We start from the raw sequence: 21524 nt of genomic DNA on the forward strand, positions 1-21524 counted from the left end.
TTTTCCAAAATGCACAATTTCATGTTAACACCAGCAATATATATGAGAGTTCCAGTTGTTCCACATCATGGCCCGTGGTTGATTTTATCAGTTTTTCAAATTTACTTTAAAACATTTATTTATTTATTTATTTATTTACACATTCTAATAGATGCATAGTGGACATAAGAAAACCTAATTTTCTAGTAGCCATATTTTTGAAAGTAAAAAGGAACAGGTAAAGTTAGTTTTAATAATATGTTTAACAGAATATATTCAAAATATTATCATTTCAACATGTAATTAATATAAAAGTTAATGGGATATTTTATATTCTTTAATAATTTTTTTAATGTTTATTTTTGAGAGAGAGAGAGCATGAGCAGGAGGCAGAGATAGAGGGAGACATAGAATCCGAAACAGGCTCCAGGCTCTGAACTGTCAGCATAGAGCCCGACATGGGGCTTGAGCTCACAAACTGTGAGATCATGACCTGAGCTGAAGTTGGACACTTAACCGACTGAGTCGCCCAGGTGCCCATACTTTCTTTTTTCTAATGTTTATTTTGAGAGAGAGAGAGAGAGAGAGAGAGAGAGAGAGAGAGCATGAGCAGGGGAGGGACAGAGAGAGAGAGGGAGAGAGAGAATCCCAACCAGGCTCGATGCTGTCAGTGCAGAGCCCAACAGGGGCCTGGAACTCACAAACCATGAGAACATAACCTGAGCTGAAATCAAGAGTTGGACACCTAACTTACTGAGTCACCCAGGCACCCCAAGATATTTTATATTCTTTATTTGTGTGTTCTAAGTCTTTGCCATTTGATGTATAGAGCTCAGTAGGCACATGTGCATAGTGGCCACTGTATTGGACAGTGTAGGTCTAGATCTAATTACCTGCCTTGCCTAACTGTGAATGGGCTGAGAAAAAACGTGAAATCCCATGTAGCCAGGAAATGTGGGTGAACACTAGTAATGTCTATCACAAAGGCAGAGTGGAGAGAAAGAAAGAATTCAGCTCCTTTATAACATCATTAAAGTACTAAGTTGAACCCAATCTAAAGATCTTCTAAGGAAAGCCTTAGTTTCTAATTATGACAGACAGTAAATGCCATATATAGTTTAAGATAGTTTGAATTAGCTGATTCTGTTATTTGAAAATTCCTCCAACAGTTATATATGAATTTAGTATAGAAGAATGTGAAAATACAGGCAAGCTGAAAAAAGAAATTAAGTCACCTGCAACCTCAGATAATATTTCGGTGTACAACTGACCTTTGAACAACTTAGGGGTAGGGGCACTGACTTCCTGCATAGTCAAAAGTCCACCTATAACTTTTGATTCACCCAAAACTTAATAGTCCACGTTTGACTGGAAGTCAATTAACACATATTTTGTATGTTGCATGTATTCTATACTGTATTCTGACCATAAAGGAAGCCAGAGAAAAGAAAATATTATTAAGAAAATCATAAGGAAAATACATTTATAGCACATACTGTATTTATATTAAAAAATTCATGTATATGTGGGCTCACAGAGTTCAAACCTGTATTGTTCGAAGGTCAACTGTGTATCTTTTAAGATGTGTGTGTATGGATGTGTGTGTATAAATGTATTAAAGTACATGTCTATAAGCAAAAGCATGGGAACATTGTGTTATTATCACATAACCTATGTTTTTCACCCAATAATATTTTGAAAACATATTTCCATGTCAATAAATATATGTTTAAACTATCATTTTAAATTTCTATATATTTCATTTTATGGAAAAGTTACAATCTATTCAGCACATTCTGTATCATATAAGCTGTTCAGAATATTTCATTGTTTAAGGGGGGGCAAGGGTAGAGGTGGTGTGTGTTTTGAAATAGCTTCTAATCTGAAGCAAAAGCAAAGAGCATCTGGAAATCCTGTTTCCTTTCTTTGCATCTCTTCTTTTTATACCTGACCTCCTCTCACTTCTTTCAGTAGAAATAAATACAAGAGGGAATATACAGCTCAGCAAGGTGACTAGATGATTAGTAAAAAAAAAAAAAATTAGTTTCCTACAAAGTTTTCGGTAATTTTTTCTCATTGCCATGACTACATTGTACTTATTACCAGTACTGATTAGATAGACAAGTATTCTCGGTGTAAACAGAAGATAATTAGTGATACAGAGAACAACAAATGAAGTTTAAAAAAATATAGATGTAAGTATGCAGTAGTAAAGTGCAGGATGAATCAGGTCCAGTCATACAGGACTTTTATGTATAAAACCAAAGCCAGTGTAGTCTGAGTGGGAAAGAACTTGATTAAATGTGCTGAGATGACCAGGTTTCCTCTTTTGGTTGCTGTTGCCATTTGGCATTTTCAGTGACCTCTGATGCTTGGCTTTCTGCTGTGTCGTTACTAGAGGCACAGGGGTGATATTAAAACTATTTGACAATGGTGATGCAGGGGTATCAACCAAAAAGAAGAGAACCCAGCCTACCACAATTGCTACAACTGAACCAGTGTATAAGGTTGGGTGGCTGTTTCAAAAGGGGAAGCTAAAACAAGGAAACAAACAAACAAAAAACAAAAACAAAAAAACAAAAAACTTGGGGTTTTAGTTTATTTTGTTCCAGGAAAAAATTCTAGACACTAAGCCCTTTTTTGGGGGGCGGGGTTGGTCTTATATGTCCTTCCATTGACATTGCTGGGGAAGCTCTTCTTTCCCACAAAAATAAATGGTAAATAGTGACTCTCTTTCTGTACAGGAATACTTAAATTCATAGAAAAGGATTAATATGCTGAATACATAAAGAACTCTTACAATTCTACATAGAATCAAAAACCCCACTAACAGAAATATAAAGAGATCATTCAGACACACACAAAGAAATACATAAAAATAAGAAAAGTTGTTTTACTTTACTAATGAGCGAAGAAATGCAGATTTAAAAAGTACATGTATTTCACTTGGCTAACATCTGTTAAGTGGCTAACATGTCACATATGGTGCTAGGCATTTTTATTTTATTCGGTGCAAACAGAGGTCCTGTAAGGACTTTTCATGTAATGGACTTTTATTACAATGCCCATTTTTTAGGCAGGGAATCTGAAGTTCAAGGAGGGTAATATGCTTGAGGTAACATAGTTAATAAGTTGTATTAAGCAAAATATCATTTCTCCTTTTGAGATTTATAAAGATTAAATGACAGCTATCAAAATAAAAATATGCATCCCTTTGACCCAGCACTTTTGCCTCCAAAATTTACCCCAGGGAAATAACTGGGTAAGTGCACAAAGGACTTTTATAAGGACATTTACTGCTGTATTATTTATAACAGCAAAAAACTGGGAACAATGTAAATGTTCTTAACAGAGGATTGGGTAAATATATAAAGATCTATCCATACAATACAAACCCAAGAAGCTCTTAAAAAGAATGAGATAGATCAATATGATTTGGCTTAGAATGTTGTGGTCTAGCTATACTGTTCAGTGGGAGAAAAAAAGGCAGGTTACAAAATAGCATGTAAATTATGACTTTGTTTTTGTAAAAAGAATTAAGTTCAGTTAAGCAGAGAAAAATGTTTGAATGTGTTTGCTGCAGTTATTCTTGTACAGGGGTTAGATTATGGCAGAGCCCATCAGTATTTACTTCTATTATTCACTTATTCTTTTTGGTATAACTATTTGAAGCAGGAAAAAAAAGCCACAAATATTGTCACATGCTGAAACTGACAAACCAGAACAAAAGCAGTAACACTGCAGGATCACTCCCAGAGCAGGTACGAGAAGAAAGATGTGATAGAAGACTCAGTGCATAGGGTGGGGTTGTGCAGAAAGAAGACAGTGAGAAGCAGAGGAAAGGGGGCAGAAGGGAGAAAGGAAAAGGAGAGTAAAGTGGACCAATAGGAGAGTAAAGATAAGTTGGAGGAACAGTAGAGCAGTTGCAACAAAGGTCACGAAAGCCCTAGTGTTAGCAGGGGAGGTTCAACCGGGGCTTTGCTAAGAGGCAAAATAGTGGAGCTAAGGATAGTTAAGACAGTTAAGAGCAGGGGCTCTGGAGTGGATCAATACAGTTAGTACTCACTAAATATCCATGTTTCCTCCTATGGGTCCGACCTCTTTTGCAGTTAGGTTGGGGTCATGTGACTCATTCTTGCCACTGGGCTCTAAGAGGAAGGGCTAACGCCCTTAGGGATTGCAGTACCTCCTTTATGGCTTTTTTACCCATATGTGGAAGCTACATGCCATGTGTTCCATCACGCCCTAGCAATAAGAAGAAGTCACCTACACCCAGGGCCAGGATGTGATTGAGAAATAAACTTTTGTTGTCTTAAGACACTACAATTCGGGGGTTTGCCTGCTTTTGCAGCTGGCATTGCTTGCTCTAATATGCTTTGCCATTTTTTAGTCATCTGACTCTGGACAGATTACTTAACTCTCTGAACATCAGTATTTCTCTTGTAAATGGAAATAATAATGGTACCTGTCTCATAGGGTTCTTGGAGGATTAAATGTAAAAGTGTACAGTGTTAGGCTATTGTTGTTATTTTTATGTGTGTTAGCTATTATTGTTGTTTTTGCTATCATTTACAGGAGGAATTGATAAATCAGTTCCCTAGATTGGGCAGCACCAAGGCCAGGGAAATGTCAGTAGGTGACAGTAGGGCCAATCCAAGGAGATACTATAGGACATATTGAAGATACAGAACCAGCTGTCTCTGGCTAGTGAACTATCAACTCCTTGCCAGGGGAAGCATTGGTTGTTGGAGTGAAGCACTCATTTGTAGAGGTTAACTTATACAGATAAGCTAGTTACTATTAGTTCCATATCCATAAAAATGCCTACTAAATTTCTATCATAATGAAATAGATTACGCTAATATAATTCTTTTCCTGACGTCTCAATTTAGGTGCCCACAGAAGGTGCTAAATGTGCCTAATATTACTGATTGGTTGACCCTTTCAACCATTTGATCATCTTGGGGTGGGGCTCTGCCTAATCTGCTCTCTCCCTAATCAGGGCTGAGGGGAGGGGGGATAATGTATGTGGGCCAGTGTGGACACCTGTGCACGGCCGGTGGTGGAGCGGGGCAGAGAGGGGGATATAGAAATACTGCATATGGTGAATTGGGTGTAACTTGGAAATGATATTCTCCCCCCACCTCCTCTCCTTTTTAAAAAGCAGCACAAGTATAATATGTCTTACTGAAACTTCTTTGAGGGCCATGATTGTATGGTCTTTTTAAATTTTTTTTAATCAAATTGATTCTTGAGAGAACAAACTGTCTAAGTTACTTCCAGTCAGTGGTGGCTATAAAATTTCTATAAGGAGTGTGTTAGGAGTGGTAAGCTGGTTGCCAGAGTGTGTTGGAAGCTGAGTTTTCATAGCACGTTACATGGGATGGAGAGAATGTGAACTTTCTAAATGAAAAAAGAGGAAGGGGTCTTTTTTGGGGGAGGGGAGGTTTTTCTAAATGAAAAAAGAGGAGGGGTCTTTTTTGGGGCCCCACTGCACTTGATGTGGCCACTGCTTTTAGGGACTATTTTACTCAGTCCGTTCTTTCAACAAACGTTTAATGAGCATCTACTACTCTGTGTTTCAGGTACAAAGGTGATAAACATACTCTGTTCCTGAGACCCCCCGGAACCCAGGAGAGACTGAGGGTGAGTTGCAAACCCCCTGGCTCCTCTAAAAACTCAAAAGTCAGTGCCCGGTTTTTAGAGGTTCCCATTTTGCTCTGGCTAAATAGGAATACATACAGGGATGGCAGATATCCGTCAGTTACAACTTACAACTTAACTAAGTTATACTTGTTCCAAGTTGCGGCTGAGAGCATTAGCACGTTGGCCCACCTTTAGGATGGTTGTAAAGACTGAAAACAAGTGGGCCCCCCCACTGTTTCACAGTCTAGCGTGTGCAGCTTGGACAAACTCCCCTTCCACACGTTCACCCAAGTCAGGTCAACTTAAAGGAACCAGGACGTGTTTCCTCCGGGTCAGTCAGATCCCAGCCAGCATCTCTCTTGAGGCAACCATTCTCATCTCGTAAAGCGATTAACCCAAGACCAGCTCTTTTTATTTGGTCATATAAAAATTGCTCAGTCCTGACTCCACTCTTCAAGTGTGCGCCCCAGTCTGCGTAGCCCAGAGGTTTACTTCCCAGTCACTGGCATTTGGGGGCGCAGCTGGAGCCACCTCGCCTAGACCGCCCAGTGTTCCACTGACAGTCTCTCTGCCAGAGGTAAAGGTGCATTCCCGGCCCGGTGGGAGGCCCTGCCTAGGACACACAAGCCAAGACCCTCGCAGGTTGCTGGTAAAACCCATGGTGGGACAACAGGAGGGTCTCAGAACCACCAAGGTGGATCAGGTCCGCCTCACGCACTTAGTCCAGCAGGAGTGGCGGGGTGTGGGGGTGGAGGATAGCGACAGGGCCTTTGAATGCGGGTAAAACCCCCTCCCGGCTGGGTCCCTCCTGAATCGAGAGGTGAGGACCCGGTTGGCAGGTTCTCAGTGAGCAAGGACCACCCATCACCGCCTCCCCCTCCCCCTCCCCGCCCTGGTGTGACCACTTTTGATCCCGCCCCAGACAAAGGCAATTATGTACTCCAGCAGAACGAATAAGGGGATCAGGTTGCTCTCTCGGCCTCCCCTCACTGCCCCCCTCCTAGATTCTCCCCTTCCCCACGTGACTCTCTGGAATCTCTGCCAAAGCTCCGAGTCCCTGGGTCCATTTTCACACCGAGCAAAGGAGAGAGGAAGGAGGGGAGGGAGGCGGAGCGTGTGTCCTTTAAACGCTGGGATCCAGAGGGGGCCTTATTTTGTGCGTATGCGGGCTCTCTAGTCCGAGTGGCAGCATTGACTTCGGGATCCCTTCCAGCCTCCCTAGCTCTTTCCTCCGTGCATTTAAAATTATGGCGCCTCCCGCACTCCCGTAATCACACCTCAACCCTGCAGACCAGCTCCGGGTGTACAGCTCCGAGGTGGCAGTCCGCGTGGAGCAAGCCGCGCCCCCACAGCCCTCCTCACCCTGGAGAGGGGCGGAGGCGAGAAAGTAGCAGCAGCGCCCCCCGAGGCGCCGCCCCCGTTCTTTTCGAGGAAGCTTGCGAACCGGCTGCTGCAGGGAGCGCGGCCAGAGGCGGCGCCGTGCGGCTGCAGCGCCGCCGAGTCCGGGAGCTGCCCGCAGCGCGGCACAAAGTTTCCAGAGAGCGGCCACCGGGGGCTGAGGTCCGCGGAGCCGGGTGGCCCGGCCTAGGGGTGGGTGGGTCTTTCTGGGCTCCCGGCGACCCCCTCTGCCGACGCGGCGCCGACGTAGAGTGTCAAGCGAACTTTAAAAAGCTGCTCCGGACCAACCTGCGCCGGGATCTCCACGGCCGGGGACCCAGGAGCGGACGCGTCGGGTCTGAGAGAAATGCTGGGAGGTCCGATGAGCCTGTGACGGGAACTTTCCGGCGAGTCTACAGCGGAGAACTGCGCTCTGCCTCCTCTTTTATTCTCCAAGCTCAGCCCACGTTGGGGTGCTGCTCCGCGGGAGACCTGAGCGCGCTCTCCGTCCGGGCAGTGGGTGAATTGAATCCCCCGCGCGGCCCGGCGCCTCCGGGCTGCTGAAGAGTGTCACTCGGGGCCAGGGCAGCGCCGCATTTCCCCGGAGGTAGCCGCCCGCCAACCCCCGCTCTCGGTGAGCGCCAGCCCGGGCGCCAGAGCCGGTGTTTGGGGCGAGAGCTGGTTCTTGGATGCTGAAGGCTGGGCTCTTCCAGTGTGGGTGTCGAAGCGGCAATGGGTGCCTTCAAAGTGTGGCTCGGGGTGGCCCTAGCATTGGCGGAATTTGCGGCATTGCCTCATCATTCCGAAGGTGAGAGAGCGGTGCCTCCCCCCCCTTCCCCCCTTGTGTGTGTGTGTGGGGGGGGGGGGAGAGGTCGTGCCGTTTAAAAAGTCAAGCGTGTTTATGGTATTGGGGGTCGGGTGGAAGTTTCTTTGGGGGTGGTGGGTGGGTGGGAGTGGAACTGGAGTGGGCTTTTTCTGAGAAGATTCCTACTCCTTGATTGTTTTGCATTCAGATCACAAGCCCGTCTCCCGCCTCCCTCTCTGCCCTTAGTGCATTTGGGTGGGTGGGTGGCCAGTTGAGGTGGCATCTCCGAGACTGGATTCTCTTTTTTCCCACTTCCCCGCTGCCCCCAACGGAAAGCGACTGCATGAAGCGTAGGCGAGGAGCGAACAATTGCTCTTACCTGGGTAAAAATACCTCCGCTCCCACGAAACAAAAATCCGGCACCTTAAAGCCCTCGCCACTCTCCCTGCCCCCTCGCCCCAGGAAGTGTCCCTGTAAAGTCCAGTAAAGATTTTATAACTAGATAGAGCGCGTTCTGTACGTAGACAATTCAAATGCACTAAGAGAAATCTCCCTAGTACAGAGAGGCACGAGCCTACGAGCCTGCCTGCTTCCCTAGGGGGGAAAAAGTGATTAATAAGAGTTTAGCTTCATTCTCTTACTTCGCCCTCACTCCTGGTTTTCTTCCGGGGCTCCAACCTGTGTGTAGAACCCCGACCTGGGGGAGAGAAAGGAGACGGTGGGAATTGTCGCCATGATAGCAAAGGCAGTCGGGGCTCAGGCAAATAAATGAATCCATAAGTAATTTAAGAGTTCGGGGGTCATGGGATGGCGGGCCCGGGGATGCGAGGCGCTGTGAGTTCCTACCTGCTCCGGGGAGACGGGAAAGTCGTCTAGATAGTGCTTGGAGAGGGGGAAGGGTGCCGGCGGACTGGGAGGAAGACGACTTAATCCACCGCCGCGGGCTCTTGGCTTCCCCTCCCGTCTCCATTCATTATTCATCCAGCTGCGGGAAGGAGAGTTCACCTGCTCCGCCGCAAATCAGACCCGCAGCCGCGGCGGCGGCGGGCGCTGGGCGGGGCGGGGCGCCTTCGCCTGCTGCCGGGTTGGGGCAGTTGAGGGTGCGGAGCCTGGGCTCAGGGCCGGGGGCGGCAGGAGGCCAGGCAGAGGACAAAGCCCTGCCTTGGATCGACCTCTGGCCATCAGAGCAGCTGCCTTTTCCTTGCTAGTTTCTCCGGAGAAAGTGGCGTGGCCTTGGGAGTCCACGCACAGTGATGGGGACTTTACCGTGGGTATAGGTACCGCCTGTCCGCACCCTCCCGGGAAGCATGTCAATTACTTTACCCCGGAAAGGCATGTCTGGGGCCTGGGCAAGACTTCAAATAGGGCATACCCTGTAGAAATGTCTTCACTGTACGTGTGCATACTTAAAAAAAATAAAAATTCTAGGGCTTACTTGCAACAATAAATCAGGTGGGAGAGTTAACCCAGGCCACCCAAATCAGAATTTGAGACTTAGAGAAAAATTATGTTTTCACTTGGTGGTGGCAGTTTCTTATTTAGAATCATACCCTAGCAACGAGGAAAACGTGTTCTCTCTCCCTGATAGCTCACCAGGGGGCAGTTGGAATGACGCCGTTTTTTCAGAACCAAATCTCTTGAAATTACAAAAGCCATTATTATTAAGAGCCTGCAGGGTTCGCTCTTTGGAAGACTGGTTGGTACAATGGGCGAAGTTTAAGAATGTCCAAAGTCTTCTGATTCCAGAGGAGGAGGGCAGGGCGCCAGGGGCGCTATTCCTCCAAAGATTCTTTGGAAATTTTGCTTCTTACTGGTTCACCCCACCTTCAGGGCATTCTAGAATCAGTTCACAAATTGGACTGGTAGATGTCTGAGAGTTTCCATCTGAGTCGTAATGGTGCTTATCTAATGATGAATGAATGAAGGTGGACATTTTTTGAGCACATTACTTGGCTTCCACTATGCCAAACACTTTGCATACATTATCTTATTTAATTAATTTAATTAAGTGATATCAGACCCACAGCCAAAAAATCAGCTGTCATCTAATGAGATTTCTGATTTGCTTCTGTCAGGGTTTTCTTTTTCTCTTAAAAATAAGAGCACTGGGGGCGCCTGGGTGGCGCAGTCGGTTAAGCGTCCGACTTCAGCCAGGTCACGATCTCACGGTCCGTGAGTTCGAGCCCCGCGTCGGGCTCTGGGCTGATGGCTCGGAGCCTGGAGCCTGTTTCCGATTCTGTGTCTCCCTCTCTCTCTGTCCCTCCCCCGTTCATGCTCTGTCTCTCTCTGTCCCAAAAATAAAAAAATAAACGTTGAAAAAAAAAAAAAAATAAGAGCACTGAAGTCAAGGATGGAAAACTTAAGGATCTTACAGATTTCTTCAAGTTTTTATTATTAGCCTTGGCAATGATTAAAAAAAAACATTTTTTTTTAACGTTTACTTACTTTTGAGAGAGAGAGAGAGAGAGGCGGAAAGACAAGGAGACACAGAATCCCAAGCAGGCTCCAGGCTCTGAGCTGTCAGCATGAACCCAGAGATCATGACCTGAGCCAAAGTTGGAAGCTTAACCAGCTGAGCCACCTAGACACCCCAATGATTTTTAAAGATGGAAAAGAAGTATTCACATGTGTGCCTCTCATGGTGTGATGTATGGTTCGATACTTTTGCTGACCAGGCTATGGCAGAATTTATGTTTTCTTCTTAGTGCTCAGAGGGCATCTCATATATGCTTCTAGTACCCCATTGACTAATTCTACAATTACAGTTGATGAAGGTGAGGTTTGGGTCTTCACATAACTGTATGCTCACTGAGGGCCTAGGATGGTTCCTAATTAGTCTTACATCTCCATCTCAGCTCCTAGTACACACTAGGTGCTAAAAAAAATATTGGTCAGATGAATGAGTATTGTGTAATCACACTCTTTTGAATTAAGTTTAGACTGGCCTCTATGATAAGTGGCTGTATGACCTTGAGTGAACCACCTAAGTTCTTTGGGCTGTGGCTCTGTCATTTACCAAATGCAGAAGTCAGCTGGCTAGGTGATAGCTGTCAAATGCTTTTGCTAATCATCAAACATAGGAAAAAATATCAACATTTGCTGCCTTCTTTGTGGTCACTTGCAACTTTTTGGTTCTGAATTTTATTTTAGTTATTAAAAGAAAAATGAATTTTATAAGCAAATCATTGGCTGTGTTATTTTATGCTGTCTTATATTGCCAAGCTGACAAATCACTATGATTTGAGAACTTAATTAAATCAAGAAGTCACAGAAACTAGCAAACATGGCTGCTTAATGAATCAGACAAGCTTTGCCATGACATGTTTTGGAGAAGTACATTTTGAGTTGTGTTGACCTGTGCAAGTCCTGTGAAGTAATGCTAGATAGAACATGGTGGCTTGGAGATAGGAGAAGATTATTGAATTGGAGGTTGTCAGAATTGAGTTCTACTTGTCTGTGTCCCATTCTCCTCATGGGGCTTTAGCCAATCCCACAATCTTCCCGATTCTTCTTGTAAATGCCATTAATAGAATACATTGGAAAAGATAATTTAATAGACAGCATGTTTTATTTATGGATCAGCATATTTGGTTCCACTCTTGCTTAGAGAGTTCCTTTTGTGTAAGATTTAATGCTTAAAACTCAGTGTGAAGAAAGAGAAGATATTCACTGGGATAGATAGCCTGTCTCTTCATTCTTTCATTCCACAAATCTTTATTGAGAGCTTATGTGTGCAGTTACTTCTGATAGGGGGAATCATATTACCTGTCCTGAAGAAGTTTGTATACCCAGAAATTATTAATATTAGTAAAGCAGAAATAGGAGATAGGTGAACATTGGTGCTTGGTGGGTTTCCCACTATTGAATAATTGCACTTTTGCAACTATCTGCTAGTGAAAATAAAGAAGTGTATTGTCATAGGCTCATATTTCCATCGTACTACATTTCTCTTCTCCTCTAGGGATTGGATTCTGCATATACATTGTTTAGTGAAGCCACAGTCATCTGTATTCACTGTTATGGACTTGAGTGGCAATACCACTCAATTTTATTCAGACACAAGTAGTCATAAATACCCTCCACCACATGGCTCAGGAGAAGGGAGGAGAATACCACATGGCAGAGTTGGAGTTGTGTGCCAAATCTTACAATAGTTCAAAAACAGTTGGCCCATTTTCATTTTAACTACTCTATTAATTGATCTGAATCCTGGTTTACAATAATCAGGACATGAGCTGTCCTGTCGGTCCAGAAAACGATTCTATTTTAACTATTCCACAGTGTACAAGCCATATGCTGAATTACAACACAACATAAAGCTTGAACATTTAAATGCTAACTTGTGGCTGCTTGTTCCTAATGAGTCATATTTTTGTGATACCATACTTTTCAAATCTTTTCATATCTTATGGCCATATATACGACTCTGTCTTTGAACTAATCTGACGTTTTGTGACTCTTGGATTTAACTTCTCTAGTTTATTCAGTTTACCAGGTACAGTTTCTGGAGTGAGTGGTTTCTGGATGAGAGTCCTGGTACAACTTATATCTCATATTTTCTCTGAAAACTTTAGGTTTTATACATGTATCTCAAAAAGGAGCACATTATAATGTGCAAAAGGGCTTAAACGTAGATATTTACTTGTTTAAATGACTAGGAAGTAACATTTTGCCTGTGTGACCTACAAGACCGGAGTCAGCCACATGGAGGAATGTCTCAGGACCTGGGCTTCCTTCTTGGCACTGTATGTGATCACTTCACCCCACAAAACTCTATGTACTTCCTCATAAGGATTTGGAATTTAAATTACCCAGCATCTCAGTTGTATTCTATGCCCTAAAACCAATGAAGTTCTTGGTCAGAGAATTCCAGCTTCTGTGGTCTCTTATGTTTCTTGTTTTCTCTTGAAGGAGGCTATTTCTTCTACTAGATCCTCACCATCTGTCAGAATTCACCTTGATCTGGAGTTTCCTTTAAAGCTCCAATAAAGCCATAAATCTAAATCTCAGACAGAGCCGTACTCCTTCAGAAAAAAAAAAGTGATAAGTGGAGAGAGTCCCTTTGTTTTCTGTGTTATATGAGTTGATCAGTTAGTGGAAAGGTCTCTGCTCTAGTGCAAAACCAGCAGCTGTATCCAGCACCTCCTGCCAGCAAACCTCCCAACTCTATCTGTTGGTGGGTGTGAGTAGCGTGCTAGTATGGGAGAAATATGCTTGCTTTGGAGGACTGCATCTGGCATTGGGTGGTGATAAATGTTTGATAGGACTGGGCATCACACTGGAATGCTTTATTTTCTCAAGAGAGTAGAAATGAGGTTTTGGAAGCTGCGTTAATGGAGACTCATTTGTACATCTGCCTTCTGGGTAGAGCTGTTCCGTTTTAGGAAAGTCCTCTGAGGGCAAAGCTTATTTCTTTTGGCATTGTACATCATGGAGCAACCCAAATTGAGTTATTTCCTTTTCCTAATGATGGAATTTATCAGCAGTTACACACCGTTTTGACTGGAGTCTCTAGCAGATGTTTGGCTTAGCCAAGTGTGTATGTGATGCCACACTCAATGCTGCTTTATTTTTTAATGTTACAGGGGGTTTGTAACATCTATCTGACCTTACAGAAATGGGTTTTGATATGGGTAGCTGGATATTTCTTCAGATACTTGATTCCTTTTGGAGCTTTGAAAAGATGATTGGCTTTTGGAAGGTAATGTTATGTAGGAGGGCAGTAAAATTATTTGATGGTCTTATTCTAAAGGTTAACTTTTGTTTATTCTAAAGGTTAAATTTTGTTAAATTGTACTGAAGGGATGATCTTTGTGTTAATAAAATTTTTTAAATGTTTTATTTTTGAGAGAGAGAGAGAGAGAGAGGGAGGCAGAGTGAGAGGGGGACAGAGGATCCAACGCAGGCTCTGCGCTGACAGCAGAGAGCCCAATGTGGGGCTTGAACTCACGGACCATGAGATCATGACCTGAGCTTAAGTCAGACTCCTAACCAACTAAGTCACCCACTCACCCCTGATCTTTGTGTTTATTTTTTAAACATAAGAAGTAATTAAATATGTCAACTTAAGTAATTTAGAAGTTGAGTTGTGTTGATATATATTTATTTGAGCTTTATAGGATTATTTTATGTATATACATGTATATGTGATTATTATATACATATATATCTCTCATGACATACCACAGACTAAAATACTAAGTCTCTTTCTTTCTTTCTTTCTTTCTTTCTTTCTTTCTTTCTTTTACTAAGTATTTATTAAAGAAAAATAAATGAGTTAAGAACTTTCTCCCAAGGTTTCCTCTCAAGTTATTCTTGTTTGAATGTCAAGGGCACAAAAGTCATTCCAATAAATTTGCCAGTAAAGATCTTTGATTCAGACCTCAAGTGTAAATAGCCGTTTCATTTCTTTAAAGATTGTTCTTAATTCCAGTATTAGTACATAAGGCAGAGTGGTCCTTTCCCTGAGTAGTTAGTGTTTCTGAGATTTCATGAATGATCTGTTGGAGGCCAAGCACTGTAGTAAAATATGTCCTTCCCTCTTTGGACACCAAGTGCAGCCCATTGTCAAGCTGTGCTTCTGCCTTGGTGTGTGCATGTTATTCCAATCTGTTTTGTAGCTTCTTTTTCTGAGAGAGTACCTGTTAGCACACTACCCACATGTTTCTAGGTTAAAAAAACACCTGTTGTGCTGTTCAAAGATTGGTTGAAAATGTGTTTGTTTTTTAAAATTAGGATTCCAATTTTATACTGTTTTCAAATATAATACTTGGAAAGATTTATTTTGTGATAGGCTAGTTATTCAGAAAATATAGGCTGTCCCATTCACATTTAGCCTTCTTTTCCATTTAGAAGCAAATCATTTGTTGTTTTTTATTTGGTGCTTAATGAATGGAAAATAGAAAGATGTATCAGTTCATAAGCAGCCTATTAGAAAAACTGAGTGAAAAGAGGGTGAAAAGAGTATTGGAGTTCAAGAGCTCAATGGAAGAGTTCTTTCCAAATAACTACAATCTCCACCGCTCTCTTACAAATGTTATAATATCCCTATAAAGGAACCTACTGTATGAAAGGCAAGAAAGAGATAATCAGCCAGATACCTAAGTAGATGCCTACTGTGTGAAGAGTTAGGGAAGACAGAGAAGTAGAAGCCATCCCTGTCCCAAGAGGATCTAAACACTATAGCGTGGTAGATGCAACCGTTCTACATCCTTAGCATCCTTAGCGAGGGTACTATAAGGAAGCACACAAGAATGAGTTCACAAATGGATGATGCAGACACTGAGTACTGTGAGCGCCAAAGGGAAATAAGCATAACAATGCTGTGGGCTGGAAAACCTCATGAAGGAAATGGGATCAAATTTAAGGAACCTGAATAGACTCAGTGCGTCTTCTACAGAAAACAAAAGTGTCGGGGCGCCCGAGTGTCTGACTTTGTCTCAGGTCATGATCTCACGGTCTGTGGGTTCAAGCCCCACATCAGGCTCTGTGGTGACAGTTCAGAGCCTGGAGCCTGCTTCGGATTCTGTGTCTCCCTCTCTCTGCTCTTCCCCTGCTTGTGCTCTATCTCTTTCTGTCTCTCAAAAATAAATGTTAAAAAAAATTTAAAAAAAAACACAAAAGTGAACAAAGGCATTGAGATATGGAAGTGTTATTGCCAGATCCTAAGTTGGCCACTTGGGTCAGACTGGAGAATTTGTGTTAGCAAAGAAGCCAGAGAAGGCAGAGAAGGCAGAGAAGGCAGAGAAGCCTGGATAAGTAAATTGAGACTAGATTATGGAGACTTTGCTTATTTATTACATAGGAAAAAATATACATTGTATATACATGGCATGCCATTGTAGACACATTTATTTTAAAATTCAAATAATAAGTTTTAATGATGCTTTCCCTCATGCGTGTCCAAGAAGTGTTGTTGTGTTGCATGGGTTTATTTCCCCAGGGGCAGAATGCTCAAGCTTTTAAGATTTTGGTAAAAGCACAATTTGCTGACTATGATGCATGTACATGCAGTTTTAGCCTAAGTCTGCTGGGGCAGTGCCTGTTGGTCTATTTTGCATTCCTTTTAATTCTTGTTTTGTTTTTCCCTACAGGTGCTTGTGTCTATCAGGGTTCCTTGTTGGCGGTAGGTCATTCTTCATATATTTGGTTTATTTCTTTCGAATGTAAAATGCTTGATTGAGGTTGCTGAGTGAGTGAGGTGACCCTATCGTTGTGAAATATGTTTATTTTCCTTCACAGTTTGAGGATTATCCCTCAGCTTGGCACAATCATGCTCAATTACTTAATACCTTTTCCAGAGTGAATTAGTTCCATTTGAATACTCAGGTATTGGGAAAGGAGTTCAAACACCCAACACAATTTGCATTCCATAGCTGTCCTTTGTGTTCTTTCAATCAGAAAGAAAATTAGATCCCATTCTCTTGTCAGATATGAACTAGGGCACAATTTGTTTATCTTCCCATTGCATTTGCTTCTTCCTTTGAATGCCCCTCCAAATAAAAAAAAAGTAAAATTATTAAATTGAGTACAATATGGAAGATTCCTGACTGTTGCTGTGAATTGTAACTTTAAGTTTTGGTAAATAGCAAGCAAATTAACATTTTATCTCTGAACTTTTGCCATGTATGGTAGAGTTGATTTTGAATTTAATGTCATGATGACTTGGGGGAAAAGCTGATGTAAGTCTCATGCATTTCTTTTCATTAATAATGTACTATGGTGCATAACAGTGTGTGAAAGCCTTATTGAAAAGACCGTCTACACTCCATCAACTCTAATAAATGGTGTGACAAGTCATTATTCACCACTTTTTTTATTTTGGTTTAATAAATGCTATAATAAAAGCAGAACTGAAATGGTTGGAGAGGGTTTGCTCATTTACATCACAACCTGCTACTGACATGTGTGATATTGATAAGTCATCTTGGATTATCCTTGCGGTGTTGAGATAGATGAGGAATATCTGAAATATCCAACAGTCTAGATAATTGTAGATGTTCACAGTAATATTCTTGGTTCTAAACTTTATATAATATAGTTATTACTCTGGAGATTTATGTTTCTCCCCTTGTATTTTTCTATTAAAGAATCTGGAGAAAGCCATTTTCCCTCTCTTTCTCATCCCTTCCCAGCCTACTTTTCCTTGTGTTTCTTCTTTAATACATTTTGAGAATCATTTTAAAATCAAAGTGCTATGACGTATATCACTGGTTTTGGGGAATTGAGTAGATATTATAGACAAGTCGGTTTTCCACGTTAATACCCAGAAAATTGTTTTGTTGTATGCACTGCTTTATAATTTAAAAACTGTATTTTCATAACTATTGATCTATCCAGTACAATAGATACTGAAATAAGCAGGCCATGTATTATTTTATATTCTCCTCCTCTTTAATGAAGAACCAAGGATGAGAAAGAGATTAAGAGATTTGCTAAAAGTAAATTGACCATTAAGGGATTCACTAGAACAAGACAACATGTCTTCTTGCTGTTGTTCCCCTGTATCCAAAGAATAGTGGCTAGCCTATCTTCTATATTTGTTGTTGCTCTGTGTTAGTGTGCATTCAAATATGAAAGCATCATGTACTTGGAGAGGGCAGTGCCATTCAAGTTAAAGGAGAGACTGTCTAGTTAATTTGCACTTAATGGGTGATCTTGCTCTTCTCCGTTCCATGTCCTGGCTCCTTCCAGGGTTTATGGCTGCTTAGGGCTACTATGCTGCACTGTAGTGCACCAGCACACTCCTGATCCCTGCCAGTTGGTTTCTTTACTTACCAAGATTCTACTACATGTGTTCCTAAACCTCCTCAAGCCTGATGTCCTTATTATTGTAATTATGTGACTCAGCTAGAAAGACAGTATACTTACTACAATACTAAAGGTTATTATTATTTCTGAAAAAATTTAACGCTTATTTATTTTTGAGAGGGGAGGGTAAGGGCAGAGAGAGAGGAAGACAGAACCTGACACAGGCTCCAGGATCTGAGCTGTCAGCACAGAGCTCGAGTTGGGGCTCGAACTCAAAAACCATGAGATCATGACCTGAGCTGAAGTCACATGCTTAACTGACTGAGCCACCCAGGTACCCCAATAATAAAGATTATTATTAAACAAATATTTATTGAGCGACAGCTGTGAACCTGCTATTCTAGGAGCTGGGAATACATCAGTGAGCAAACAGACAAAATCCTTGCCCTCAGGAAGCTTGAATTCTAATGAGTAAAATATATAGAATGTCAGATAAGTGCTATGGAGAAAAACAAGAGGGGAGTGCGGAGATAGAAAACACTGATGAGGGTGGCTACTGGAAACAGGGTGACAGGGATGGCTTCACTGAGAAGGTGCCATTTGAACAAAGACCTGAAAGCGGCCATTGTAAGAGCTAGTCTCCCTGAAGTATTCCAGAGAAGGGTAATAGCAAGGGTACAATCTGAAGCAGAAGCTGGCTTAGCCATTTGAAGAAGTGCATGGAGGTCAGAATGGCTGGACTGCATGATCCATGGGCAGGATGGCAGGAGACAAAGTCAGAGCGGTGGGCAGGGGCCTTGTATGGACTTTAGCTTGTCTTCTTGGTAAGGTGTATTGGCGGAGCTATAGCAGAGGAATGACAAAATCTGACTTATAGTTTAATTAAGCTGCTGAATGTGAATGTGAAAAGAAATAACGTTCTTGTTTCTAGGGAAACTATGGTGAATACTTTAAAAAGACTCCATAGAGGTGAGTCACTAAAAATTTGCTGTCAAATTAAGTGTAAGAGAAACAACTATAAAAGATTGGGGAAAAACACAAAAATCCAGAGAGATTCTACATTTGGATTTATTTGCTACCATTTTAAGTTCTATTTCCATTTTAAGGAACTTTAAACTGGAAATGGCGGATGATACATTATGGATGTAGTTAATTGTGTGCATGATTCATTGCTACTCTCTCTCCACCTGATGTGGTCTCGGAGAAAGGCATTGCTCCCACATCAATGAAATTGAATGAATGTACATTTTTGTATTTTGAATTAAAATAAAGAGTTTAAGAGCATTTATATACTATTCTAGGATCTTCTGATTAAACAACTCTCTGGGTGACGGTGTCTTTAGTAAGAGGCATCACAGTTGGGAGCTGCCTCTGGGAATGGTGGTGTAATGTCCCTGTTCTAAACCCTGTAAATTCTACCCACACACAGTTTAGAGCTAGGAGTGACTTCAGAGATCGTGTATTCTGAATTCTCCATTTTATAGGTGAGAAAACTGGGGCAAAGGATGTGAAGTTCCTGAACTTAATCCATTTCTCAAGAGAGTAACCAGAAGTGGAGAGTGGGTCTGGTTGAAAGCAACAAAGCATCAGCTTCACCCAGAAGAATTCCAGAAAACGTACCAAGCAAATGAGAATGTGGGTCTAGTACTGGTTGCTAGTTGCTAACTCTTAGCCTGTCTTGGGAGGATTTCTCCCACTGATACCTCTCTAATCTCATCCCCTGTTGCCTGGGAAGCTCTCAGAGATAGTGGAGCATTCATGATGCTTGTCTCCCGACAGACCTCATTCTGATTCTTCCTCCTCCACTACAAACCAGCTTGGTGACCTAGAGGAAATGACAAGATCTTCCTGAATCTCTATCACCTCCTGTGTGAAATGGGGATAGATAAGGCCTCTCCTGAGGGAGTTTTGTAGAGTAAAGAAGACAATGTGGGGAGGACACTCAGATGAAGTGCATTGTATTTTCTTTTCCGCCATAACAAAACTCCTCTTTACCAACCAAGAAGAATAACAAGAGGAAGGGGCAGTTGTTAAGCACCTACTATGTATTTCATACTGTCAACAATCCCAGGAAATAGGTGTTGTCTTTACTTTACAGATAAAGAAACTGAGGTTCAGAAGGTCTCAGTCGTTTGTCCAAAAATTATATAGCTAGTCAGTACCAGAAGGAGAGAGCAATCAAACCCGCTTCTGACTCGAGAGCCATTTCACTGAGCAGCCTGCTTTTCTCTGCCAAGCCAGTCTGCCTGTTGTCTCTGCACACAACTAGCTTATTTCACCTTCAGTTCTATACGCCCACCCCCTTGCTGCTGCACCTGCCATGCATTTGTCTCTGCCAGTCACTCTCCTGACCTCCTGCAAAAGCCAGTTGTCCCTGGCTAACCCCTTCCCATCTAACTGAGGCTCTCCTGAACTAACTGGATCCACCACATGATGCGAGCAATGTTTGGAGGGGGTCATTCCAATTTAAAAAATATATATGCTATACTTTACACACACACACTCCCAACAATGTGTTCTGTTTGTCAGTTTTGCTAGCTGTATGGACTTGTGGTGACAATCTGGGGTAATTTGGTTCTAAGCTGCATGTACTGCCTTCAGTTGTGTCTCTTCTCCTTTCTTTAACACTGTCTTCCTTACTTTTCTCTTCTTTCCATTCCTCAGGTCAAAAATTAACATTAAGGGAGTCAAAATACCCAGGAAGGTCCTATACTTTGAGAAGCACTGAGTCATCTATTTTGGGGTGTGTTTCATGTCCCACAACACCCCTGCCCCTGGGCTCTCAGGACTTTCTGTAACATCAGAAAGAGAGAAAGGGAGAGCATGACCTTTTTAAATCAGGAATCTATCAGGAGGAGACTACCTAGTTCCTATGTTTAACTGTAATTGGGGCATTGACTGTGAGGAGAAAGATAAATTTTTTATTTCAGTGTTTTCACTTATCTTCTGTTGTTTTTAAACTATATTGAGCAAAAAGAAGTTAACTTTCTTTTGGTATCACCACAAGTAAACAATTCTCTTTATTAGATTTTCCCTAGGGGTGGGTAGTTGGACTCTTAACCTCAATTTTTACATCTGTAAAATGGAAATAAACTATTTACTTCACAGGATTGTTGCAAAAGTTAAAGGAGATCAACATGAAGCACCCAGTTCTGTGCTTGTGACCTAGACCTACAACACTTAGTGAAGGTCAGCTGCTGCTATTGCTGCTGTAAGCGTTTGTGATTGGGAGAGTTGCACAAAACTATTCTTCTCTAGGTCAAAAGTGTTAAAAGTGTTGAAATTTTCCTACATGGGATACTTTTGCTCACAAATGCTGACAAAGTAGATTATGAGACACTAAGTTTTAACACATTTGAAAGAAAGAAAAAAAATTCAGGGACAATTAAAAATGTGGAGGGTTTACTTCACTACTGTATAGTATGACATAGTGGAAAGATCCAGGCTTTGGAGTTTGAATCCTAGTACTGCTATATACCTGCTGTGTGTCCTCAGGTCCCATGTTTTATACAGCTGAGTCTCAGTTTCATCTTCTATATAATGAGGACTGTATTCCTCATAGGGATGATGTGAGGATTAACTGAGAACATGCTTGTGAAAGAACCCAGAACTGTGCTTGGCAAGAAACTGGCTGCTTACATCATCTAGGTGACAAAAAATGTCGGAGTGGAAATGACGGAGTGGTAGAGGCCAGGGTGTCTTGGTTTGGGTCCTGGCTCTGTAATCACTAGCTGTGAAGCACTGAGTAAGTCACTTGAATGAAATAAGCTCTAAGTTTCTAAATTTATAACATGAGAGCATTAGATCCTCTCCAAGATTCCTTAGCTCAGTGCTATCCAATAGAGCTCTCTGTGCTGGTGGAAATGATCCATAGCTACAGGGTCTCGTATGGTAGGCATGAACCACATGTAGTTATGGAGTACTCGAGATGTGGCTGGTGGCACTAGGGGACTGAATTTAAAATTTT

General features: G+C 42.2%; 1 protein-coding gene across 1 annotated transcript in view; it reads left to right on the forward strand.

The window, feature by feature from the left end:
- The first annotated feature begins 7705 nt into the window (after positions 1-7705).
- FRAS1 (Fraser extracellular matrix complex subunit 1) overlaps positions 7706-21524 on the forward strand; it is a 425053-nt gene continuing 411234 nt past the window's right edge. The window contains exons 1-2 of the mRNA XM_060654809.3: positions 7706-7810; positions 15901-15932. Coding sequence (XP_060510792.3) covers positions 7735-7810; positions 15901-15932 — 108 coding nt within the window. The 5' untranslated portion in view covers positions 7706-7734. The remainder of the gene's footprint in view (positions 7811-15900; positions 15933-21524) is intronic.

This window comes from Panthera onca, chromosome B1 (genome assembly GCF_046562875.1).
Source record: "Panthera onca isolate mPanOnc1 chromosome B1, mPanOnc1 haplotype 2, whole genome shotgun sequence".
NCBI lineage: Eukaryota > Metazoa > Chordata > Mammalia > Carnivora > Felidae > Panthera > Panthera onca.